General features: G+C 36.2%; 1 protein-coding gene across 1 annotated transcript in view; it reads left to right on the top strand.

The window, feature by feature from the left end:
- Positions 1-26,837, top strand: part of DENND1B (DENN domain containing 1B) — a 156,195-nt gene extending 129,358 nt beyond the window's left edge. Inside the window, exons 19-25 of the mRNA XM_033516452.1 lie at positions 783-823; positions 1,632-1,700; positions 3,842-3,898; positions 4,698-4,808; positions 16,902-16,978; positions 18,022-18,235; positions 19,458-26,837. Of these exons, the coding sequence (XP_033372343.1) occupies positions 783-823; positions 1,632-1,700; positions 3,842-3,898; positions 4,698-4,808; positions 16,902-16,978; positions 18,022-18,235; positions 19,458-20,009 (1,121 nt within the window). The 3' untranslated portion in view covers positions 20,010-26,837. The remainder of the gene's footprint in view (positions 1-782; positions 824-1,631; positions 1,701-3,841; positions 3,899-4,697; positions 4,809-16,901; positions 16,979-18,021; positions 18,236-19,457) is intronic.

Below are 26,837 nucleotides of genomic sequence, written 5' to 3'. Positions count from 1 at the left end.
AGCTCCTGTTAAAAGTCTGTAATGTTATGTCAGTATAGTCCTTCCTGAAGAAACATGGTCAAACTCTGTTTGAAGCTGGAGTATTCTTGTCAAAGTGAATGTCTTGCATGGGGTCAGTAGCAGCTCACTGTACTGGAGGATTCAAGTGACTGATGTACTCTAAAACTTTCTCAGGGATCATGGACCTAATCTTTGTTGTTCAGCTGAAGCACCTTTGGGAAGTAGTATTGACTACTTCATCAAGTAGAATTTAACGTGCTCCTTTGTGGCCAGTTTAGTCCTTGGTGGTCATACAGAAGTCAGTAGCTCTCACTTGCCTTTTTTCTGCACAGGAATATACAGTTGTGACATAACCCTTAGACTTTTCTTTTTCCTTGGTATGGTACCTTCTCGAGTCTATGTCATTGTTGTGTTTGAAAGTTTGCCCGGAGGGATCATCATGCTTGAATGCAATTAATACATTCTTCTTTCCTTTGAATTAGTGTTTTCCTTTTTATACTTTCAAGAAGTGTGTTAACTTATCATCGTTTTAGTTTCTCTTTGTGCCTCAATTGGAATAAAAACTTTATGTGGTGAAAACATAAGGTTTTACAAAGGAAACAGGAAACAAGCAATATGATATTCCTGGGTTTGTTTCTTATCTTCACATTCCTTGTCTCTCTGGAGAATTAATTGAATAAGTAATTCTCTAAGTACATTTCTTATTCCAATAATGAAGAGGGTTGCAACATGCACAATGTTGAATGCATGTTTGATTGTGTTAATTTGAATTTCTCTTTCAGGAAATTCAAGATCTTATCAGCAGTGGATGCACACAGTGAAGGTATAAACTTGGTTAAGTAATTATACTGGCCACCCTGTCCTTTAGGTCTCCATCCTTTTCCTTACCTCTGTGTAATGGTAAAAGTTTGTTCATTTGTGAGAAAGATGTAGGTACATTCTGTAAGAAATAGCAAGTATATGCAAAAATTTTTGAGTTTTTTTCTTGAAGAATTAAAAAAAAATTCCATACAGAAAACAAATGCCAAAATGCATAAGATTTTTATGTCTGTATACTCAAATATTTCACTGCTTTCTGTATCATGTTATATTCCATAACTCTGAATTAGGTGTGATAATTTGATATGAAGATTATAATTTCTGGTAAATAGAAATTTTATTAATATGGATTTATGCAATTTGTCTAGCAGAAAACTCTTGATATAACCTTGTTATTCTTCAGCATTAGTAAAATATATTATTTTAGATAAGGAGAATTCTTGTGTGATTAAATGAGATAGTTCTTCCTGTTAGGTCAAAGTATTTTTTAGTTGCATAATAAATATTATAGGAACACATGAAAAATAGCCTAACTTCTGAATTGATTTTGAAATGGTAACAGTGAATGAAGACTGAAAATCCATCATTCTGTTGGAGTGCCTTGATAAATGTGTCAGCTGCGGAATGACGTACAGTAACCCTTGTGTAGCTGCAGACAGCAGGTTGCAGAGGAAACACAGCTGTGCTTGCTCTTACCCATTTCAAAGGAAGGTTGTTACTTCTTCACAGCACAGTGTTTATTTTCCTTGCTGTTGTCGTAAGGTTTGCCTTGTGTTAAAATGCTACTAAAATACATTTTTTGTGTATTTCAGAAAGGCAGTGCACTGATCAACACAGCAATGACCAAAGCCACTCCGGCTGTGAAAACAGCATATAAATTTGTAAGATCATTTATTTCAAATAAATAATACATAAAAATACTGCAATTTCCGACAACCTCTCATTCTCCCTGAATGCTGAAAAACCTGAGCTTTTTATGAATAAATAGCAAAAAAGTACTTCAGCCTGTAGGAAGTTTTAGGTTTCTTTGTTTTCTCATATAGGACTAGGATTTAGAGTTGATTCAGTCTTCTAGATAGCTTGTACATAAAAATAGACTTTATCAAAGTGCCAATGCTGGTTTTCTTTCAGTCCTAATACACACTGGAAGCTTGTTTGAATACCATTTAGGTATTTGATACACAGCTGTAATTTCATTTCAGCAGTAAGTGCTGCACTATTGAGATTTGGTAAAGCATCAGTAATTTGTGCAGCAAATCATCTGCTCCTTTTTAAAAATGATAGTGGAATACTCATGTTTAACTGGGTTTAATGCTTATACTTTTCATCTTAAAAGATCTTGTTTTTCAAAGACTGCCTACCCCATGAAACATGCGAGATTATACTGTACTATGCTGTATGGTAAAACAGCAGTAGAAAAAAGTGAACTGAGAAGTATTTTAAAGTTGCTTTTATAATATATGGGAAAAGACTTTTGGCTTCTTTTTTGCTTTTTCAAATGTTCACTAGCTGGATACGTTATAAATAGTCCTGAATAAGTCAGTAAATCAGTCTGTGCTAGAGTATTTTAAGTAGTTTTCAAACTGAATTTTTAATTTTACATCACTTGAAAAACACAGCAGGTGTGTAGAGAAACAGGTAAATTAAATATATTTCATATTAATGGATTCATTTATAATTTAAAAATTGGTTCATCTGTAAATTATTCTTCATTAGCACTATCTTAGACCGTGGTTCAGCCTTCAATTTTGACGATTATGCTCTTGATAGTAAAGGTACCTCAAAGTGGACTTTGTGTATGCCAGGAAACTACAGTAAACTTATGATGATGTTTATGTATATGGTATCCATACTTCTCCCCCATTTAATTTCTTATATTGTTGTCCTTTATGGACCCTCCTATAGAGGACTGAAATATGCATTTCTTAATTGCCACATAACTGATTGGAAGCTTTGACTAATGTCATTGTTACCATCCCTCAGAATTAGAACAAAGCACTCCAAAATTCATCCAAAAGCTGTGAGCAGGATCTGGAAAGTTTAAAGAGGCTTTCAGGTTAGCATCTGGTACATGACACCCCACTGTGCTGTTACTGAGCTTATGGATCTATGATTTAAGGATCAAAAAGGCTCTATGACCTCTTGATTCAAGTGATTTTTTTTTTTTTTCTGAATTGACATGTACAAAAAAACCACCAAAAAATAGGTGGTTTTCAGACATTTATGCCCTTGAATGCATTTTAAAATTCCTATTTTCAGGACAACCTTGAAAACTTTTGTAGTTTTTTCCCATATTTGTGTAGGAAAGACAACTTCTCTTCTGTTAGAGTTTTTAGTGTTATACCCTCATCTTTTATTTTGTTTTTTTCTCTCTGCTTCTCTCTCTCATTTTTTTTCTAGCCTAACAACATGGTATTCTGTATTGATAATTCCTTTCTGTATTGAAGAATATTCTTGGCTGTTTTCTATGCAACAGTGATTCTTGTCTGCCTCTTTTAATGCATACAGAATTCTCTCCTAAATGGCAGTACTTTGCTGTTTAGCAACACTGGGCAAAATCTTCATCTGCATATGAAATCACTTAATTTCTCTTAAGGTTGATGTTGCCCTGCAAGTTGCCAGACTGGAACACTGTAGCAGTCATCTTAAAAATCTTAACATATTTTCAACATGCTTTATTGCTAAAATACCCTTGCAAATATAAAAGAACGTTTCAAAATAAAGGAGTGATGTATATTACCATTCTTAGCTTGTCTGTAATAATAATGAAGAATTTTTGAGTATGTATGTTTTCACAGCACTGGCTGCATGTACTGAAAAAAAACCCTTAAATTTGTGAAGAAGAGATGAGTATAAAAAATACAGTGGCAGTGCATGTTTGAAATTTGTGATAAAGGTTATTGCCCTTCTCTCTATCACCATGTGTTTTAAAAAAAGGCAAAATAAGTATGGCATCATAAGGCATGTTCTGTGACTACAGCCAGTGTCTTGCAGAGCAATTTAAGTCTTTTCATTTCTCCAGGCAAAAAACCAGGCGAGGCAAGGAATAAAAGAAGTGAAGAGTAAGTTAAAACACAAGGTATGTAGTACACTTTATTTACTTTCTTACACTGCTTCCTGTATCAGTTTGAAGCTTATACTTTACAAATCACATGAGATTTGTGTTTTTAATGACTTTTGAAATATGCTTAGCCCTTTGTTCAACAATACCTTTTTCATAACAAGCCCTCTGGCAACTATCTGTCATTCTATGCATCCACTGAATAATCTCTTTATTGTTTGCATATTTTATCATAGAACAACAGAGGTCTTCAAAGATACATTAAGAGGATGTATGTTTTCATAAAATTGATTGCTTTGATATCACAATCAAAGCCTGTGCTTCAAGCTGAGAATTTGAGAAGGGAGAGTCTTGCAGTACAGTCTGTTTCAGGAGGTGCAGTTGTCCAGTTTTAGTTCCGTAAAATAAACGAGCAATAGCAGTGTTTCAAGATGAATGAATAGTTTAACTTTGCAAAAGCAACCTCACAAACAATCAGAAAAGATGGTTTAGGAATTTTGGAGTTGCTTTTCCCATTTGGAATTTTGCTTCCATGTAAGATTTTTCTGTACAGAGAAGGAACCATTTTTTGGATACCTATTATGCTATTTTAAGAAAAAATTCAAAAGCATTTGAACAATTCAACTTTTAAATGACCATGTTGATAATCCAGCATTTTAAAAAGCTAAATTTGATTTTCTTACTACAGATGGTATTTTCATGACAGTAATAGATTGTGGCAAGATAATTTTGAATGCATTCTGCATGCATAATATGGAGGGTATGTTTGCAGATAATGATTATAAATAAAAGAATTTAAATCTGTTTTGTTGCATAGGAAAGTGAGGAAGAGTATGGAACTTGTAGTGCTGGTGCAGTACAGACTGTTCCTGTCTACACATCACATTATGACAAAAGAACAAGCTCAGAAAAACGAAGACTGGCACAGGTAAGACACCTGAAACTTCTGTTTGTATTCACATACATATATTTTTTGCTGCTTACAGTAGTGGGTTTGTGAATCTGTTTCTGAGATTATTTTCCTGTCTGTGTTTGGATATGGTGATTAAAAGGCTGTGTTTATAGAAGTACTGCTGCCCTACTTGTATGAAGAAAAAAATGCTACTTGTGTTTCATCCCTGTTGAGAAGGAAAAGAACGAGAACTCTATGTATGGATCTGAAATTTAATTCTTAAGTGCTTAATTCTTAAGAAAGGCTTCTCACAAAAATACATTCTGGTCTATTTATATATCTGTATTAAGCTATCTCTTTTCTTTTAAGGCATATTACCTCTGTGGTAATAATAAATTATTCTAATAAATTATTTTGGCAGTCACATGGCCTTTAACCTTGCTCAGATAGTTACGATTTATTATTTTGTTAATAAGTCAGCTAGTTAATGCAGTGCCAATGCCTTGGCTTTTGTTATCTAATCCTTTCTAGTCTAAAATTGAAGTAACAGGTGTAGTGTCTTAACATTGGCAAGTGTTTTAATGTTTTTTGATTAATTTTGACAGTTTTATTTCAAAAATATCAACAGAGTAGTTTTTCTAATGCTTTTTTTCCCCTGCAAATATTTACCTGCATATTTCTAATATGTGGGTATTTATTTTTACATTATATTGTTATTGCATGGTTTTAATATATGTGGATTTTTAATTCCTGTGTCTTTCTAATATGAGAATTAAGTATATAAATTCAGTCCAACTGATCTAACAGCGTTTAGTTTTTGCTCTAGATACTGCAATAATGAAATTCTGGTTTGTGTATTTAATCAGTTTGATCTTGAATTAATTTTATCAGTAGTGAATACAAGGTTTCTGAAATACAACATAGAACTGATGCAGATGATTGCTAAATGATGGTGAAATTGTACATTAGTATTAAGTCATAATTTTTAGTAGGGTTATAAATAATACAAAGACTTTCTGATCACTGATACGGTGGTGCTGCCTATTGTTATGTACAGGACTAGAGCAATACAAAGGAATATAATTCACCTTGGTATAATTAAAGATTTCTTTTGAAGGCATATGTTCAAATAGAACAGTTGAACTTTTCTATGATTTTGTGTTTGTGCAGCTGTACAGTGCTAAATCCTGTAATCATTGCTGTTTCTACCAGTTGTCCTTTTGCTTTGCAAACAAGGCAGAAGTGCAGATGTGTGCCTGGCTTTGTTTCCATGCATCCACACATGTGTGTTAATGGATGTGTATGTGTATGGACATACATACACTTAATTATCTGGAGTGTATTTACCAACAAAGCTGGGAACTGAGAGCCTCACAGTTTTGCCCTGCTTCAGACCAAAGGCATCTTCTCCCCAGCTCTTATCCCAAATGTCACGTGAATCCAGTGGGTAGGAAGAAGGAGTACATGGGGATTGCCCTCCAAGAACTCCTTCACCCCTCACTCATGCTGTTCTCATTTTCCTTCTCCTCAAAAGCAAACAAACCAAAGGACTTGTGAAAAATAAGTCTGCTGTTGCTACTCTTGTTTTTATTTTTGGTCTTGGTGTTTGAATAAGATAACATAAATTCTTTATTAATAAGTGGTGATTTTAAAGTTTACATCCAAATAAAAATATATATTTGTATTCACACTGCATGTGTGTATGAGAGAGACCGTGTTTGATCTAGTACTGAATCTGCTATTTAAAATAAATTAAATTCAGAGTGCTGTTATTGTCAGGTTTAATCCTTTTTCTGGTAGTCTTTATCCTGCAAATGAGACTCTGCACCCTGATTTCTAAAATTGCCTTCACCAGTGGCTGTATCAGTATAAGGTTAGTGCTAATGTGGAACTGGGGCAATTTGATACATAGTTCAATTAATGACAAGATACTGATTAAATTGTTACATTGGTGTACTGAAATTCCCACCCCAAACCTAGATAAACTATACGAAGAGAGAGTGATTGCTTTTAATGGTCATCTGGCTTCCAAAATAGAGGCACCTCTGCACTTTATTACTATCTCTTCCATACTGAAACATTTGGAAAATTGCAAATATAAAGAATTTGGTGTCATATTTTATGTTATATTAGAAGTATGCATTGAGCTTTTCCTTCTCCACTTCTTGGAAACAGTTAAATACTAAGTGTTAGCTGAGATGCTGTAAAACATACTTTGAAAAGTTATGTAAGATATGAAAGTTTGCTTTTCTGAGAAAGATAATTTTAATAATTCGTTCATAACAGGATTTGGGGGTCTGAGAGGACATTTCCTTTACAATAGGAAGTGAATCTACTTTTACCCCGACAAACAGGAGTTTGTATATGGGTCTGCTAATTAGTATGGTTATTTCCTGTTTTGTTGATGAGGCTTTAATAAATGTCAAGGGTATAGCCATGAAGATCTCCCAATTAGGCTTTGCGTTTGTAAAACCCAACCCCTTTGCTTTTGTGTGAGGATGACAGTTCCAACTGCAGCCTCAGCCTAACAGGGCTCAAGGGAAAGGATACTTCTCTGGTTTTATTGAAAACACAGCCAGTTTGCCCAGGGAGAATACCAGCACTGGTCACAGTGCAGAGCCATTTTTAACAATGAATATTTACTAAGCATTATCACTGCTGTCATAGTAGCTTTATTGTATTTTTTCTTTTCCAGATTTGCAATAGAATTAAGATAAATCAGCAGTAAATAAAAAAAATAAAAGTATATAGCATCTAAAATAGCTGTCAAAACCTAACCAGAGGATAAATAATTAAATGTGCTATTGCAAACTGAAGTGCTTGGCTTGCCCTCCTATAATTTGCATTTTGAAAGTGTTTCCTAAAAGGAGCTGAGGGGAGTGTACTGGTACATGCCTGTGTGAGCGCGCGTGTGCGCACGATTAATCTGTGGCCAAGACGAGCCGTTCCCTCTCTGCAGTATTCATCTCAGCTTGCTCCTGCTCAGGTTTGCTGTTCTAGGCTCTTCAGACGTGTGCAAGCTTAGCTATATTGCAAGTCAACATTAACAGATGGATTGCCCTAAGCAAGGGAAAGCCACAACAACAAAATCTAGTGAAAGTGGAGGATTGAAGCTTTTTATTGTTAAGCCTTATTAAAATCTTGGCATGTGCACTGCTGTTAACTGTTTCATGCCTAGAGCTAATAATATGTCTTGGGTATGTTTCATCTCTTACATTAATTAGGAATGTAGAAGATACAAGAAATCACCAGCTGCAATTTGTGAAGTAAAAATTAATGCAAGCATGAGATTGTTTAGGCTCTGTTTGCAGTATCTTGTGAATGTTACAGCTGAGTTCCTTTAACTATTTATGAACAACATACAGCAGTGCATGCTTTAGACTATGGAGGATTCAGTTTTTGCATAATCTGTTTTAATTCTGTGCTATTTTATGCTCCCAGGTAATGCAGATTTCTGGGTACACAGGGACCTAAATGCAGTAGAAGCTCTGTAGAATTGTTACAAATTAATATATAATTAAAAAGAGAGCATGTTTGTGATGATCCTGGTTAGAATGCCAGGAAGATCTATTTGATTTCAAGAATATGATCTTTGTAATTTTACTGTTATGTCAGGTGTTGGGGTAGTTTATTGAAAATGGACCATGTCAGGATATCAACAGTCATAATGTATTTAATGGCAAATAAAACACTCTGGAAGATTAGCAGAATACCAAATAAGAACTACCAGTTCCCTTTGCAGTTAGTAATTTAGCAATGCCCCCTTGTCTCTCAGTAAATGTATGTTCTACCTGTACCTTTAGGCACCTACTACTTTCCATCTGTAATGGAAATAGGAATGTGGATTCTAAGGGAGGATTTACCAATCCCTGTGTCGCAGCACTGTTTTAAATGTTCCTGTATTGAAGATACCAAGTGAACTACTCACCATGACTTTGCAGAATCCAAATACAGTGTCTAAGAAAACTTTCAAAACACTTTTAATAAAAACCAAATTAGACTAAACTTTTTTCTTGATGTTCTCAAGCAGAAGAGATTTTTGCGGTTTTTTTTTTTCTTCCTTTTTTCTTAAAAACATACTGCAAATGGAGATTCTTCACTTTTATTGAAGTATGTCCTAGAGACTATACAGTATGTAATTCAGCTTGCAGTAGGTGTGCTTGGCATCTGTTCAACAAAGACAGCAGTGTCAGGCAGGAAGATGTATTCAGAATAACCTTACCTTCAGGAGTGCCCCATTTATCAATATCCCTACAATGGCCAGTAAAATAAATGACATAATCATTAGCTAAAAAGGACTTCTAGTCACTGATTACCCTCCTAACCTGAAAAAGCTGGTGAGAGTGGAATATTCTGAAGACTTTTTTTTTTCCCAGGAAAATAAGAGAGGACCCTGTGCTAACAGTGCTGAATAAACATATTCTGTAGATGACTGATGATAAGATGACTGAATATCTTTTAGGAAATATATCCACAGTCAGCCCCGCAATGATTTCAGAAACATAAATCTGATTGAGCTCATTTACCTGTGTTTATATTAAGACAATATGCTTGAGATCACATTTATGCCTACCAACCACATATAACAGTGGTTCTGTTGCTGGAGGTTTCCTCTACCCTCATTGACTGAAATATTATAAATTGAAAGATGTCATAAATAGTACGAGGTAGTTTTTAATGTAAATCACATTTTGCTTCTGTAAAATACAGTTTTGAAATAAGCATTTGTTGATCAATAAATTCTGTTTCTTTAGCTAATGTGGTGTAATGTGAAAATATTGTAGATATCATTAACTTCCTTTAATTTGGAGAAAAATCTTTTGTCTTGTTGTGTCAAGTAAGATCTCTTCATTCTGCAAAACAGTCACATTTCCTTTTAATTAAAGATGAAAAAGCTAGGCAGCCAAAATTCAAATTGCAGATTACGAGAGTGCCCTCTTGTGGCCCCGCTTCCTTTCCAAAGTGGCAGAGCACACAGGGATCTGGTACAACGAAGACCTCTTGCACATCAAGGGGTCCTTCCTTCATTTGTGTTAAGTGAAATTGTCCCTGGATTTTGTGAAAATTAGGCATTTAGATTATTTCATGTATCATGCATGATACTATTTTCAGGAATAGGGAATGGAAGCTCCCAAGTAGAGCTATAATTACAAAATTGCTGAAACCCATCCCTGCTTCCCACTAAACAGTGACAGTGACTGTCCTCAGCAGGGTTGTGTTGTTTGTTCTGCACCCATAAACCAGTGTCAGCCTTGTGGCTGCTTGTTTTTGAGTTTTGCTGTAAAAATCACCTGAGAAATTTCTTCACTAATTACCATGATTCCAATTTAATTTTTTAAAAAAATAAAAATAGATGGCTTGAAAGTTGCTCTGGAATTTTTTGTTACCCTGTGGAATGCTTTGTTTTTCTGGGCAAAGTCATTAGCATATCTACCTCTGATTTATCTTACTGAAAGGAAAATTTATACAATCAAAAAGTTTACAGATGCTTTTCTGACTATTGTAGCCCACCTCTTTAAGTTTTTTAATAAATAGAAATGCAGCCTTCCAGAGGGTCTTTCGTCTGCAAAAAAAGTGAACCATACTGGTATGTCTAGCATTGTTTCCTTTTTCTGAAGGATCTCAGAGAACAATGCTGTCTTGCAAAGTATCTTCATACTGGGTGAACCTTTCCTGTCCTCAGTATTTAATTGAAATAACCAGATTAATTTTTTCATCAGGAGAATTTATTGACATCTTAATGTAGCAGTGGTATCTTTTACTTTGTTTTGCTGTGTAACTTCTGTCTTCCACTAGTCATAGTTTTGCTCCACTAAATCAGAGAGCCATCAGACAACAGAACCCGTGTCCCAGCTTCCATGCTGCTTTTGCCTTTTGGCTTGAAGGTTTGAAGAGCATCTAAAACTTCAGCTCTGATACTCTGTGTTCCCTAACGTTTTCTTCCTCTCTATATTCCTGTACCTAAGAAGGAACAACAACAACAACAAAAATTTAAAAAAAAATAAAGAAATAAAATTAAAGAAAAAAGTTTGTCTGATGGCAAAAGGAGGGAGAAGTAGAAGAAACAGGAAAATTTTTTCCTGCAGGGATCTCAGCATCTCTGAATACAAGAGTCCAGATTCAGTCTGTCTAATTTTAGATACTTCTGAAATGCTGAAGTTAGCAGCAGTGCTGCCTTAGGCTCTTTCTGCAGTAAGTAGAGAGAGGGGCATGACTGAAGGGCAGCTCAGCCCACCTAGAATCTTGATTACATCCTGATGATGCCTCTGTCTTGCCTGCTAATTTTCTAATTTGGGCCCTAAAATAGCCAAAATTAGTAACATCCAATTCCAAGTGCCAGCCAAATTCCACAGCACCTTGCAGAGAAAGACCTTACTTGTTGAGTGGAAGACTCCTACTGGTGTCAAACAGGAGGAGGGACTCCTCCTTGGTAATTCTTCTATTTGGAATCCCTAGACAGTGTAGAAATCTACTTGGAGTCAGTATTTCTAAGGCACAGTCTTTTTTTCCTTGCAAATGTGGTTAGTCTGTTTTCAAGCTTCATACGGAGCTTCATTCAAATAGGGCCTTCCACAGTCTGTTGGTCTGATGGACAGGGTTCGGTGCTGCTGAAGTCTGGAGGTGTAGGATGTTTGTGTTTACAATCACATCCACGTTGTACATTTTAACTTAAGTATTTTTGATAAGTTTTCCTCTGAGAAAGTCACACATGATCAGGAAATGGTTCTCTCAGCAGTGATTGTACCATGAGATAGTTCTGCTGATGTAAGGGTATGATACACATTTTACCCAAAAGATCAATTTTACCAGTAGTCTCTCTTTTATCTGCTTAGGAATTGTATCAAATAGATAGCATATTCCAGCCAAATTAACTGGATTTACAGCTGTCCTGGTTCAGTAAAGTCCCACACTGTGCACCTGAGTTACTTTCAGGTCTCTTGACTTTCTTGTTACCTCAAATCCATGTTCCCTTTTCTGGTTTTATTAATATCAACATTCATGTGGCTTTGGACACTTGAGTTTTTCTTTTCTAACACATTCACTCTTCCTGCTCTTCTGTCCACTGTGGCTCACTCAGCCCTCCATTCTATCATTTTCCTTCCATCTAATCATTGAGTGTACATTAGGACATTAATAACCATCAGAAAAGGGAAAATAAGTGATACATTTCTCCATTTTTGTAACTGCAAGTTTTGACTGGTGAATCTGATTCTTAAAATCATGCACCAAAAAAATGAGCTGCTGGCTTTAGTTGTTGCAAATGGCAGTGCAAATCTCCATGTCCTATTTTAAAAGATTAACACTTGTGCTTGTTGCCAATTAAAGTGGAGCCAGGCTGCCTTCGGATGGTGCACTCCTTGCAGCTAGAATGGTGTGTGGCACTGTGCCATGGTGCATCATCAGCTGAAAACGGGAGAGTTTGCTAAGAATAGCCTCAGTGCCATTGAGAAAAGCAGGATCTGGCTGTTGGGAGGTGGTCCCTCACTCTGGGCAGTGTGGGGTCTTCACACTGATTTAGGGGGCTTGGGCTTCCTGGGGAAAAAAGGATCAGCGATTCCTCAGGGAAAGTGGAAGGTTGCTTGTTGTTTTGGAGCAAAACATAGCTATTTTTGAAAAAATATTTTCAGAAGCATGATTAATTGTTAAAAAGGAAAAGCAGCATTACACGATTCTCAAATGATACCTGTGTTCAGGAGTGTGGCATGCATAAATGGTAGGGAGCTGAGAGCTTGTTCATTTTTCACCACAGTAATTCAGAACAAAAGTAATTACATTTGCTGTCCCTGACTAAGTATCTCAACAAATTTATCATCTGTACTTAAAATAAATCCTACCTCAGCATAGGTATTAGGGTTTCCTATAACTTTACAATAGTCACTGCAGATCTCTGTAGCATTAAAGTGTACTTGGAATTTCAAAGCACTGCTCCATACACATATTGCTGGTTGTGTCTATTTAATTTATATCCAGGACAGTTTTCTGATATCAGAGCACACTTGGTTAGAATGTGTACTTCTTTTCTGTCTCTGCTTTCCTTCTTCTTTCATCAGTCTCAGCTCTCAGGGAGTGTAATGAGGAGTACCTTCCTCTGAGTCATGGTTTCAGGTCACAGTGCTTAACCAGAAAGGAAGGCAACAAGTTGTGCTTTACTGGAAAGTCTGATTGAGAGATCTTTTGCTTCTCTACTGGATGGAGCCATAATTATGCCTGTGATTTGGTTGTAAAGGAGGATGGGTAAAATAAAATACTGAATCATAAATAACAGTGGGCTTGTATTTACTTTGCTTTCTGATCCTGAATTAATAATGTCTAAAATTTTAAGAAACAGGAAACAGTCCTTCATAGATTTAAACCATGGTATATATATATTATTTTTTTTGATACTTTATTTGTGTTGATGTATTGAGTAGCAGAGTAAATGTGAAATTGTATTGATGCTGTCATTTATCAAAAGATTATTTGTTTTTCACTTTGAGTGTAATTAATAGCAGCACACTTGTTAAACTTCCTGCCTTAGTATCAATCAATAAGCACTCATTACCAAAAGCTGAATGTCTGAAAGGTGTAGCATTATATAAAAAGCTGACATTTCAAAGATTGACTTTCATGCCCAATCAAGAATACAACCATCTTATATTTAAATCCTTTAGCATTCATGTATTTTGGCTTTTTTATTCCAAAGTAGTACATTTTGTGGGGCTACCAGCAAGCAGAAGAGAACAGTTTAAGGACTGATTCTCCCTTTATTTGGTTCTACAGTATTTATACTGTCAGCTCCTTTTCCTTTCTTCAGTGATTGGCATTGATTCAGGTCTGTATAGACCACTTGCAGAAGGAGATTTTGAAGCAGGGCAGCAACCAGAGACGATGGATAAGGTGAACACAAAAAGGATATATAACCTCACACCAGCTTGTGGAGACCATGAGCTTAAGTGTGCTCAGCTTTTACATTCCAAGCAAAATGAGAGATAAGAGATGCCATGTGCAGGAAGATGAGATAAATTTGAAACAGCAAAAGTTGAATCCCTGTTCCTGTTAAGATATAAAGTAAATAAATTAAGTAATAAATTTAATATATAAGCAGAACTGTTTGGAAGAAGCAAAACAACCAGGTACTTTAAAGAAGTTTATTCCTTTATTTTATAGAAAAAAATATGACAGCAGTCTATTAAGACTTTATAAAGTTCTAGTGCAGCAAGAAAAGACTGTTGCCATATCATTTCTTGTGGTAATAAATTTAAATGGTCTGTTTGTTATTAGAATGCTAATCAGGAAGGAAGCAGAAGTCTGTCCTTTTTTTTATAAAGGGGTATAAAAAAGGTTACACACTTCAAAATGCAGAAAAGACAGAAATTAAAAGCTTAAATAACTGCAAACAGCAGGGTACGTCAATAATGTAAGGACTGCTTAAATGACTCTGACAGCTTTTGCAGGTGCACATACTCTGTCACTTTGCCTAGTGGAGCATTGAAAAAGTTTTATGGCTCTTTTTGAAATTTATTAAGGTTTCTTTCTTTCTTTTTCTTTCTTTGCAAAATAGTCTGGACATACCCCTCCCTTGCAGTTGTTTTTATTACAGCTTCTAAAGGAAAGTCACCTATTCAAAAACATATGTTGCTGGTTGTCTCCGTGGTTAGCTCACAGAGTTGTAAATGCTGGAGAAGGTCGTTACTTACAGCCAGATATTTTCCTTTCCTTCCCTTCCCCCATATCTTTTTTTTTTTTTGTACATAAGTCCCATTTTATTTGGTTTAGTTGTTGAAAGCCTCCCTGTATAATTTTATAATATACTCCTAATCATTTAAATTGGTAAAAAAAATGTTTTTTCAAAAAATTTGGCCATCAGGAGCTAAGAGTTCTTGTTTTGGAAGGAGGTTTTAAGTTTATGAACTTGTCTGTTACATTCCTTTTTATGATTATTCGTGCTTTCCCTGACACACTTCCATATTACTGTTCATAGATGTTCTGAGGGGCCATTGCAATGCCTATGGTGTTTGCTGATTCTATTTCATTTTATTCAGCTCCTATTTCTCAAAGACACAACTTTTTTTACTTTTTTCCTCTATTTTTTTTCTTGAGGCTTGGTATCTGTCCTCTTTGAAATATTATTTATTTCAACAAATAAATTTCAGCAAGTGTTATCTTGTAGAATTTTATTCCATTGACAGAATTAATTCCTGTGCAGATGAACAAGTGTCAGTTTACATTTTGTTTTCTGCAACTTCTCAACATTTTGAAGAACCCTTTTCCCTACAAAATCTCATATTTACATTAGTAGGAGTAAATGTGATGGCAACATCTAATTTTGATGCAAATTTGAAGAAAATGAGAGAGGCAGACAGGATTTTGCCCTCTATGAGCCAATTCCAGGTTAGAGCTTGAATTACAATGAATGTCATGTCAGAATTTTTTTTTTTTTTTGGGAAGATGTTAATTTCCAGTGTTATCTAAACAAAATATTTTTATTTTCCCAGTGAAGATAAGTACTTAAAGCTGCAACTTTAAAACCAAAACCAGTGACTGTAGTTGTGACAGGGATCAGTAAGATAAGCAATCACCAGTATCAGTTAACAGAGTAATTCATTTTCTTTTAGTTACCAGCAGGAGAATTACTGCAACAGTGCATGGCAATGACACAAAGAACTCACAAAAATATGAAAAAGTTAGAAATAGTTTGTTTCTCTATAGTCCATCCTATACCTTTTACTCAAAATGAATCTTAATTAGGGTTGTTTGATGGGTTGTAATACTCTAATAATTATCTCACTTTCCATCAACTATTACTCGGTTTAACACATTAAGAACCATATGTTTCCTCTTTGAGGGCAAAGAACTGTGGAAAGTGTTATCAAAACTCACTGCTTTAATTAAATTCTCTCTTGTTGAACAAGAAGAAATGTCTCAGTCTCTAAAGAATGACTGCTGAGATGTTCCTCTAAATAATGGGGGGTGGGGAGTTGCAGAGAGCATCCTGATATTTGTAGAACATTGACAACATCTGTAATAGGTAACATACTGAAATCCTCACAGTACGAGATTTTCAAGCTCCTTGTAGTCTGAAATTAAGGCCATATTTCTTCCCATCAGGGGCTTGTTGCAGGTTTAAGCATTTGGTGAACTGCATGATGAGACGTAGGCAGTAGCACTTCTTACTTTTGAATGGTTTTCCTAAAAGTTAGCTAACACTGTTTTCCCTCTTTACAAATTGCATCCGTATGTCTTAATTATTAGTGGCTATCCAGGATTCATATTCTCTTCAGTGTATTGATCACCAGTATGGTTAAACTTCTTATATAAAAAGTTCTTAATACAAGTATAAGAGATGTATAGTCCTGATGACAGTAGTTTGTGAAGTACAAGGGACTAAAATTCCTGATTTAAATGTTCTGGTCAGGATAGAGACTTTTTTCTAATTATTGTGGAATTCTTTAGCCTATTTTTGTTAGCTAAATAATAATGTCATGTAATAGATAAGTCTTCTGTATAAAAATGTGTGAATTTACAGCTCACCAGCTTGTCCATGCAAAGTCCTCTTGGGGTGCTCTGAAGATGCACTGGGTTGGAATTTATTGTAATCCACTGTAAATTATCCTGCACAAAGACATAATTAGTCCAGAGTTTCTGATCTGGATATTATTTACTCTCTGCAATCCTGTACAGTACCATAACATAAACACAGATGTGTAAAGAGAATCCAAACTTCCTTTGTATTTGCTACTTCAAAAATCAGTTTTTTCTTCATGCTCAGTAGACCACATGAACCAAATCTTGGCAAGTATTTCTACCAGAAAGTACTAAACCACAGTGCTTTTTGTAATGTGCTTTTAAGAAAGGGTACCTTTCTTACCTACTTGAGTGATGCTTTTCCTCCAGTATTCAGTCTTCTGCTAGTCAATGCTTTGCATAAATAAGGCACTCCAGGCTTTGCATAAATAAGGAGGCCCTCCATAGGCCATGAAGAGAATGCTTGAGGACTTGGAACAACCTTTATAAGACTTGATCAATATGTGGTTTACCTCATCAAGTGCTCAGAAGCCCTAATGAGTAATTCAGCAGCTGGTCTCCTAATAAGTAATGCTGAAATAGAAAAAATAAACAAAATTATAATATTAATTGTCCTTCCTCTAGACTCGTTTCAACCAGCGCCTTAGTAACCAGGATTTTGCCTTGGATGAAGATGACGATGAAATTGAGAGAACAAGCAAGTAAGAAGCCTGTTTGGATGTGTTATATATGTATAGGAGAGGGGGTAACAAGTGTTATTCAGCAAAGTGGAATTCAAGTGACACAATTTTCTCCTGTCTAGCTCAATTCTTGATCTAGATGATGTCAAGTAGTTTAGGATTTAAATCTGCTTTAAAAAGAGGGACAAGCTATTATATCTTTTCATTATTTATAGTGTCCAGAAGAGCTTGACATAATCCTCAGTCTTCACAGTCTCCAGATAAAAAGACTAGCTATACAAAGAAAACAGCAAAATATTCCTCAACATGGTGGGCAGTGACTTCAGCTAATCTATTCCTTAAGGCTTGTGTTGTGGCCATGACAATGGGAGATTTTTTGAAGGGTCTGAAAGACAAATAATGCCTTGGAAGTTTTATATCAAGGTCTTTCTATATGAGAACTAAAGGAAAAGTTTAAGCTGAGAATTCAACTTCATTGAGGCATTTTCTGAATTGAGGAGTCGATTTTTGATAATGAACATCTGGATATAAACCAGAAAGGACACTGATCAAAATCAAGCAGTTTAAGCTGTGATATAGTAGGGTAGAGGGAGCTAATGAAGTGTTAAAAGGATATAATGAAAACAGTGAGCCATGGAAAACAGCCTTTGTAGCAGTACTGATAGACAGAGGTTGAAAAAGACCGTGGTAGAATGGGCGTGTGGGGTAAGGATATTGCAATGAGCAAGCAAGGAAATAAGAGATAAAAGCACCAGTTCTCCTTGCAGATAGACAGTACTTCAGTAGATCTGCCCATGTGAGGGGCATGCTCTGATAGAGAACCTATTGCAGTAGGAGAGTCTAGCTGCTAGAACAAAGTGTTTGGCTAGGCCAGGAGGCAGCTAATAGTAACTGCATCTCCATCAACACCATCTATCTGTGTTCAGGAAAATTCTTGAGTAGAAAGATATTCCAGGTTTATGTTCCCATTCAAAGGTCTTGAAATGCATTCTCCTATGTCCTTTCAGTGGTGACCTTAATAAAATGATTTATGTTCCTGTCTGATGGAAAAGTTTTGTTTTCAGGTTATCATCAGAAGACAGTGAAGAAGCTTCTGCTTACTTTTACGATAGTGATGGTTCTGGTGAAACTGGGATAACTCAGCATCAAGGAGAAATGGACTTGCTTGGAGAGATTCTGGACACACTAAGCACACACAGTTCAGATCAAGGAAAACTCTCAGGAGCAAAGAGCCTGGATTTCTTTAGATCAATGGATGACATTGACTACAAGACTGCGGTTAGTCTTCTGCTTTCATTTGAAAACCAATCCAAGTCCATTTACAGTGGAATCCTGCACTTGTGGAATAAACAGCACGCAGCTCAGACACTGTAGCACAGTCCTTAGAATTGCTGATGTGTCTTCCTAGAGCTATATAACAGCACACTCATGCTGGCCACTGCATGATGGTTTTTCACCTGCCAGGAAATTGTCCAGATTACTAAATCATCTTGGAACAGTATTTTTCCCTTAAACCACATAGAGAGCTGTGCACAGTGTAATAATTTACTTAATCAATAGTTTAATATTACATTTATATCATTTTTTTTCTGTTTAATCTGATATGCCTTGAGCTGGTTTAGGATTTTTTAATCTAGTTTAGAAGGCATTTTTAATTTTCACCTTGTAGACTTAGACTAATTAGTGATACAATGATGTTTCCTTCTTGATTTAAGTCATGAGATCCAGGTGGTAATTGCACCCAAAACACTGCTAGAATAGCACTCCAGAGTTTTCTAAGAGGGCTCCTTGTTCCTAGATTAGATAGAGTTGCACTAGTCCATTAGTGTAAACAGACTGCTTGCCTACAGTTTTAAAATCCTCACCAAGTGACTGCTGTGGTATCAGCCAAAAAACCTTAGTCTTTTTGAGTTCCTACAAATATCAGCTGTCCAACACTTACTTTTTGCTGAAAGGGATCCTATTGTAGAAGACTTGTTACTGGAGCAGCAAATACTGATGCAAATATTTATAAAGCTTGTAAAATCTGATATTAAGAGTGTCACACAGGGGTTAGATTAATAAAATGACCAATTTTGTTTGACAAAAAAACTTTAATATTGAAAGTTGGTATAATTAATTACTGATGCAAAGAGGAAATGCCATCTGGTTTTCGTTTTAGTTTTAGTCCTCCTCCCTCTCATATTATGGGTACAAACAAGAAAAGTGTGTCTTTGTTCACTGTCAAAACTGCTTGTACCAAGGCTGAATGGAGAGAGGAGACAAAAATCTCTTTGTGGTACCAGAGGCAGTCCTTAGGTTAAGAGACGATGTTCTGTGAAGAAATGTAAAAACACTTGGCCTTGCATTTCATCTGGGATGTTGTTTTGTAACACTGAGTCCCAAGGAGAATCTTGACTTAGGAACATGTGAAATGCCTTCCACAGTGCTTGTGTTTCAAAAATACCAGTGTAGAGATGTTTCTTGTGACACTAACTATGAACACGTTTCTTTCTTTCAGAACAAGTCAAATGCACCTAGTGAGGGCAACCTTACCCTGCTCTGCAGCAGTGCTAATGACCAGGCAGAGTGGAACCTTGGCCAGGATGATAGTGTCCTCCATGGGAAGCAGCTCCCCCCATCACCAAGGAAGCAAGTTTCTTCTGATGGCCAGAGAGAATCTCTTTCAAGGATAGAAGAAGAGAAGAGTAGAAAAACCTTTACTATTGACAAGATGGACACCACTAGTTTGACATCCCTATCTCCAGTACAACCAAGTGCCCAGTTTACTTCCCTGGAAAGTTTCAAAGCAGGCTTTTCTTCCTGTCAGTATGCAAAGTCTAATGAAACACTAAGCAATACCTCAGAAGATCAGCTCCCAGCAGGTCTTGCTCAACAGCCATCCATTCTGATCCCTTGGGAAAAAGGTGAAAAGGAAGGAGATGAAATTCCAGAAGAAGGCGGACTTCTTCAGGAAGTGGTGTCATTATGTAAACTGAATTCTGCTTTTCACTATGGTTTAAATATTTCAAAGGATAGCTTATCCAGTGGTAGCAGTGGAAATAAAACGTAAGAAAATTATGAGAAGAGAAACTTGACTCCCATCAGATGTTAAAGGGAGACTACTCAGGACTCTATGTAACTCCATATAACATGATAACCAAAAAGAATGGAAAGGAATAAGAGATCTTCTGTTATAAAAATAATTATCTTCAGTTGAATATGCATTTTCTGCCATTAGACATCCGCTTCTGTGTTTACTCAGTTCATTTGTTGGCTGTAGTTAGGTCCACAAAATGGAACTAAATATATGAATGCACTCTTAAATCAGGTACTAGTTAGTCTCTGTGTTAAAAATACAGCAAGTGTATGATGCTTCCTAGTGTTTCCTTCCTCTAAGCAGCAAGGGTGTTGCCTAAAGGTAGCCAGGTTTCGAAGGTACTATGTTAATTCCATTAGCATGAAATGAACCAAGCAATCTGATTTGTCTGAAATGTACAAATGTTAATATTTTTAATGAATAATAATTGCCTTAATCTTTTGACAAGGGGTTCTACTGTCTTAGAAGATGAATGCAAATCTACAAAACAGCAATAATGATTTTCCATGGCAGGAATTTGCTTCAGCAAAGGTCGGGGAGGGAAGGAGACCTTTTGCATTAAGGAATTTCTTGTGACTATAACTTGGAACTTACTCCAAACTAAAACTGTGGCTCTGTCTTCCAGACTTCAAAAAGGTAGCACGTGGTTTTCTCTCTTCTATAAAGTACATGAATTACTGAATTACAATGTGACATTTATTGACTTCTGTTTACAACTAAGACACTTTAAAGACACGTCATCCAGTTTCCCTAGGTAGACTAATTCACCTAAAAATTCTCAGAAAGGAAAGTGTAAGTGGAATTGATAATTTCTATTATTTTTTATTTTTTGCAGCTTAATAGTTGGAAAACTAATATGTGCCTAATTTGTAACACTAGAAAGCTAAATTTACAGATTCAGATTGAGACTGCATATATCCAACTCTCTTTTTAGCCAAGCTGGACAACCAAAAACTTCTTTCTAAATTCAGTGAAGGAGAATAAATGGTCCTGATGTATAACGTATTTAGAACAAGCATTTGTCCTCTTTCTGGCAGTGTTCCTTACAAATATTTGGATATTTAAAATTGACCATTTTTAATGCTCTATGGAGCAGCTCTTTCATTTTAAAAATGGTCTTCGTCTTTTCTTTTTCCACCTCACCATTGCATACCTTGTCTCCACAACAGTCAGGATAGAAAAGACAATTAATCCATTTCAGCAGATAGGAATCATCAACTTTGAGGGATATTTGTGGTAAAGTTGGTAGAAAAAGCACATAGGTATAGAATGAATCCTACCTGAGAAGAATGTTCTGCTGCTCTTCTAAGTCATGAAACCTTTTTCTTTCCCTCTTTGGCATGAATGATTTCTGATAATCTCAGCCTAGGCCTGAGTGGGAGCATTCCTGGGGTTGGTATTTGGATCATATTGTGCTTTAGTACCTTAATACTAGTTTGTAGCAGAGTTTCATATCAGTTGCCTCACTGAGATTTATTAATTTGTTTTCCTTCTAGCTGACACAGGGGTTTTTTTGGCTGTGTTCTTACAAGGCAGCTGACCTAAGGGAATTGTTCCATGGCATGGCAGAGGCACTGTTTGGAAGCTCACCAGAGAGGCTTGGTAGAGTGAGACCTGGGGTTTGTTACTGCAGTTTCATTTTGTTCCAGAATGAGAAGGGCTGGGCCAGTACTTGCCACTGAGAATGAGCCTCCAGAATTATTTTTTTTTAATCAATGCAACAAAGCTAAAAGGTTGTAAAAGTGCAAATCTTACAGAAATATCTGGGTCTGATCAAGCATGAACATTTTGGAGTGTATCTGCATTTCTGGAGAAGCTCAGTGTTCCAGAGTTAGCAGTTGTACATCCAGAGGTCTGGACTCCAGACTATTTGTTTATCCTTTGGTTTCCTCTTATGCATCAACATGGTATGTTCTGAATTTTTTAATAGCAAAAAAAATGTTACTTGGCAAAAAAATTGCACTATTAGAAATCAAAAGTATCATACAAATTATGAAAATATTCACTCTCAGCTTTCCAAATAGGTCAGGCCAGGTGGCTCATGTGCTGTTCAGATGACAAAGCTCCAAAGCAACATGATGGTTCCTTGTTTAAAGCTGGCATTAATGACTTGAGGGTATTCTTCTCCCTTGCTGGTACTAAACATTGCCCAAGCATAGTGCTGCAATTGTGTCTAAGAGAAGACAGGCAATACCCAGTTTTTTGTTCTTGTAGTACTTCTCACTCCTTCTCATTCATCTCCTTGCATTTTGTGATGAGAATTTAAAAGTTCTCCTTTTCTTTTCCTCTACAACTCACATGATGTTTCTATCCATGGTTCAGTCTAAGTTGCTTTGTTTTCTTCATTTATTAAAGGCAGGAAACAGTATCATGTTTCAAGGAGGAAAATAGGAAAAAAAAAAAACCGAAAAAAACCCCAAAAACCAGAAATTATGGCCATCATTACTTTCAAAACCATCAAACACCTAAGTCCAGGAATACTGCCAGAAAATGGTTTTCAAAAATGACTGTCTAGTACTGGCATCAATCTTACTGGCTTTACATGAGAGTTAGAAAAATAATCACATAGGTTGTCCCATCCTGAGTTTTGTGAAATAAATATAGAAGCCATGTGAGACTGACAGTATTCTGAAGTTTTTATAAGGATCAATAAAACTGAAAGTTTGAAGTGGATCAGCTGGAAGTTTGATCTTTCAAAACTGAGGCATTGTGGTAATAATTCAGTGCTTCATGGAGTGAAAATGGAGGCTGAAAAGAAGTAAACAGATTAAATAAAATATGGTAATATTCAACCTAGAATTATTTTCATTTCAGTCAAAATGTTTCTGTGCTTATGCTGCATTGTCTCCTTACTATTCACAAAGCCCATAGTTTGTTTAAAATTATTAAATAGTATTTTTTTTTGTTTTGAGCCTTGTATGGGTTCAGAAATAGCTTAGTCTTATAGATATGTTGATTTTAACTGTAGGTGCATTTTTAAATCTGGAATATACAGCATCTTTTCCACTTACTATCAGTGATCTTTTAAAAAGGCTAATATTTGTGCCTTATTTGAATAGCATTGCCACTTACCAAATACATAAGAGTCCAAATTGATATTTCTGGTTCAGTACTCTTGTTCTCTGTCCTTGTGATAATATAAAATTGTTTATTGGCTACATATGCAGTATTTTTAGTACCTCATTAGGTTCTATATTAAGATACATTTTCCAGGTCCAGTACTTTGCAAGTTTTATACTTGTATGCTTTTTATGTGGAAATCCTTCTAGTGTCTTTGAAAATCATCAACATTGATCACCAGCTACTGGTGAGAACTGAATTCTGCTCAGTCAGAGCTCCTGTGGTCTTCTTTAGAGGCATCTCTTCTTCAGGATCTCAAAAATCTTCCCATTTCTCCCGTTTAAGGGAGATACCAGGTTATTTGATTAAGCTTTGTGGTCTGTTACTTACACATAGGAACAAACTTCCAATGTAGAAAGTCAAATCAGGACTTGAAATTAATATTTTTAAGTTAATTTTGCATAGTTGTCTGCCTAAAATGAGCTGTATCACTCACCTGGTTTGGGAGAAAAAAGTAAGGGCAGTGGAAGGACAAAGGGATTCCTGCGTTTTTCCAGTGCAGTGTGGTGAAGCAGATCCACAGGAAGAAGTCCACAGGAGAGAGAATAACTTTGAAGAAATACAGATTTCAGTTCTATCTCAGCTACAGTGGTTCCAGCTCAGTCATGCAGGCAAAAGTAATATTGCCTGTGGAGTTAACTCCCTGTGGGATTTGCAGAATGGCTAATACATTGTCCCAGTCAGAGCCTTCCCATTCACAGGTATAGTGATGTAATGAGGAAAACTGCAGATATCAGGGAAGTACTGTGGATGCAGAGGTGATCCCTACCCACCCTCTATGCATGCAGAGGGCTGTCTGTGTAGGCAGTGGTTTGCTCTTCCGTCTCACATATTTGGGTGTTGTGTAGTTCTGAAAAAATAGACTAGTTCTGAAGAAAAAATGTAGTTGTAGAAGTTGTCATAGAAGTTGTCAACTGAACCCTTCCTTGTCATTTAGCATTTCAGTGGTGCTGGTGGTGTTGGGGTGGGATCATCAGAAACTCTCAACCTTGGCTGAAGTCCCCTCTCAGGCATTGTAACACAGACTTCAGGCAGAGTTTTAGACAAGTGCTGGGTGCTTCTGAAAATCCCACCCAATCTATTAGAAGAGTGTTTTAGACCTTAAAATTCTGTTTTAGATGTCTTTTCAGGTTTTAGGATGAGCTAGTTTACCACCTCGTGTTCTTGTAACCAATGTAAAGTCTAGGCAAAAGAACAGTAAAACCAGGTGTTTATAACAGCTTCTCTTTATCCACCTACAGTCAATGATATTCATTTCTACAGAACAACTTTTCGTTGGTGCAGCTGTTTAATAGAATTGCTAGGACATCTAAAATACGTTCTGTATGCATGTAAGTAATCAAAGAAACATTTCATGCAATAATCAAGTGCCAGCATGAGGCCCCTTTGCAAGTGTCCGCTGTGTAATCCTGACCATACTGTGTCCTGTAGGAGGAACCCCTAACCATAGCCCTCCCTGACTCCTCAGGGAGAGCTCAAGAGGAGCTTTATTTCCAAGGAGTTAGCATCTTCTCCCTTGGCACCAGCCTCTAGTCCAGGTGCTGTGAGACTCTAGCCAGTGTGTTCCCAACAGCCTGAAATTTCAGGCTAGACAAATGTGGCCAATAAGTAGCTTCCTTATTGAAAAGCTCAGGATGGTGAGGGCTGTCTGTTCCCAAGGTATTGCAGTAAATCTCTGAAGAATGAATGTAGAAATAATTGCACCAGCAAAACCAGTATGAATGGTGATGTGATTTGTCTTCAGTAACTTCTTTGCTGCTATTAGGTGTGTCTGTCTCTGCCGGGTGTTGTTTACTTGTTAGCAGAATCTGAGCTAACCAGACCGTGTCCTCATCTTCACCCCAGGAGCATGGACCACAGGTGGCCTAGAATTCCTTGGGGTGTTGAAAATATAAAGGAATGGAAAGGGATGATACAGCTTGTTTGTACAAAACCTTCCTTGATCTGTTCTGCAATATCTCTTCCACAGTTTCAGTCAGTGGCCAGTTGAAAGTACATGACAGGTCTTTTGGAAATCTGCTTCACCTATTCTTGCAGAGTTTCCTGTTGAGTCCACAGCCACCTCAGTCTAGAGGCCCATCCACAACCCATGTAGTTGGCAGGGCCATTGCCATCCTCTCCTGGGTTGGAGTATGAAGCAGGTAACACAGTTGGATGTTACTCCAAGGTGTACTGTAGAAAAGGGTACTCAATTAAATTGTACTATTACTTAGGTCAATACTAACGACACTTGTATTTAGAATCCAGTAACAGTATTAGCATTTGGAAAATAGGTTGAGTTCAAGTACATTGACATCTATTATGATTCTGTGTGAATTAACATTCTCTTAAAAATAAGGGAGCAATTTGGTTGGGAGGGGGGAAATGTGTTGACTTTCAAATCTTCAGTGAATTTTGTGCAATATTTCTCCTTGTTTCAAAGTAATTTAGTAGTGCACATCTGCTTTCAAGCAGATCCATGAAATTGTATTTTTCAGAAATGTATAAAATTAGATGTAGCTTTGAAATATGGTTGTATGATAAAACATGAAGAAATATATTCTAATGAGGAAAATGTAGTGACTGGGAGTGATTATGGATGTCACATTCTGTAGAAATAATAAGGCCGAAGCCACTGTTCACATACCAGTAGTTCCAGGTAGCTCTAAAAGTAAAACCTGGTTAAATTGAAGTCAAGTTAACTATTAGAATTGATGATGTTTAGTTTCTGCTTTGATCACTTGTTTATAATGGGTAAAATGTTGAGGTGTTAAGCACTGCTTTTCAGAACCAGCAATGAGGTGAGAGTTCATAGCAATGACCAGAAGAATTTAGTTTGTGACATCCCTAATTATTTTAAGTCATTACTTAAAACATCTAGTAATGTTGCCAGTATCTTTTTAAGTTTTTGTAAATTAATTTCTTTGTATATTGATGTACATTTTCTTTTATCCTTTTATTTTTCCTTGAGACCTTCTTTAAATTAATATACTTGAATGAGGCAATAAAGCACTGTGGAAGAAGTAATCTTGGTGCAGCTTGCACACAAGCACATCACGTCTCTTACTTAATGATTTTTGAGGAGGAAGAGCAATTTAAAATGCTTAGATTCTTGGCAAACTGTCAGTTTGTGTTTGTGAATTTTAAATATGTGTCAGATATGATGAGAAATGTCTCGACACAGAACAAAGAAACATCATGTATCTTGATGCTTCTAATTTTATTTTTTTTTTTTAGTTTTTTTTACAACTTTTTTTTGGTGACCCTTGAAAACCATTCCCAATAATGCTCCTTATTGTGAGCCTTTAATATGTAAAAGAGAGGCATAAAGTACAGGACACATTGAGATGTTATTGATAGTTTTGAGATAAAAAAAACTCACAGACCAAACAACCAGCATTGTCCTTACAGTTTTAAAAATGTAGTTAGTTACTGACATTTTAACCAAACTAGAGCCAAATTTACTTCATGCTTTTGCACCTTCTGGACTACTGTTCAAAGTCATCTTGAGAACTGTAATTCTGACCTTAGACTACTGTTAGTAGTGCACTGTCTAGATGTATTGAGCTGTGATGTGTGGTGTGGTTTGTTTTTTCTGTTTCCTTCCAAAATTTGTGGCATCAGTAGAAGTTTTCAGTGAATTCCACATTACCATAAAGTGCCCAACACTGTACTATAAAATAAAATTTAACAATATCAAAA

Source organism: Parus major, chromosome 8, assembly GCF_001522545.3.
Source record: "Parus major isolate Abel chromosome 8, Parus_major1.1, whole genome shotgun sequence".
NCBI lineage: Eukaryota > Metazoa > Chordata > Aves > Passeriformes > Paridae > Parus > Parus major.
The sequence above is the reverse complement of the archived record's forward strand: the minus strand, read 5'-3'. Positions and strand labels throughout refer to the sequence as shown.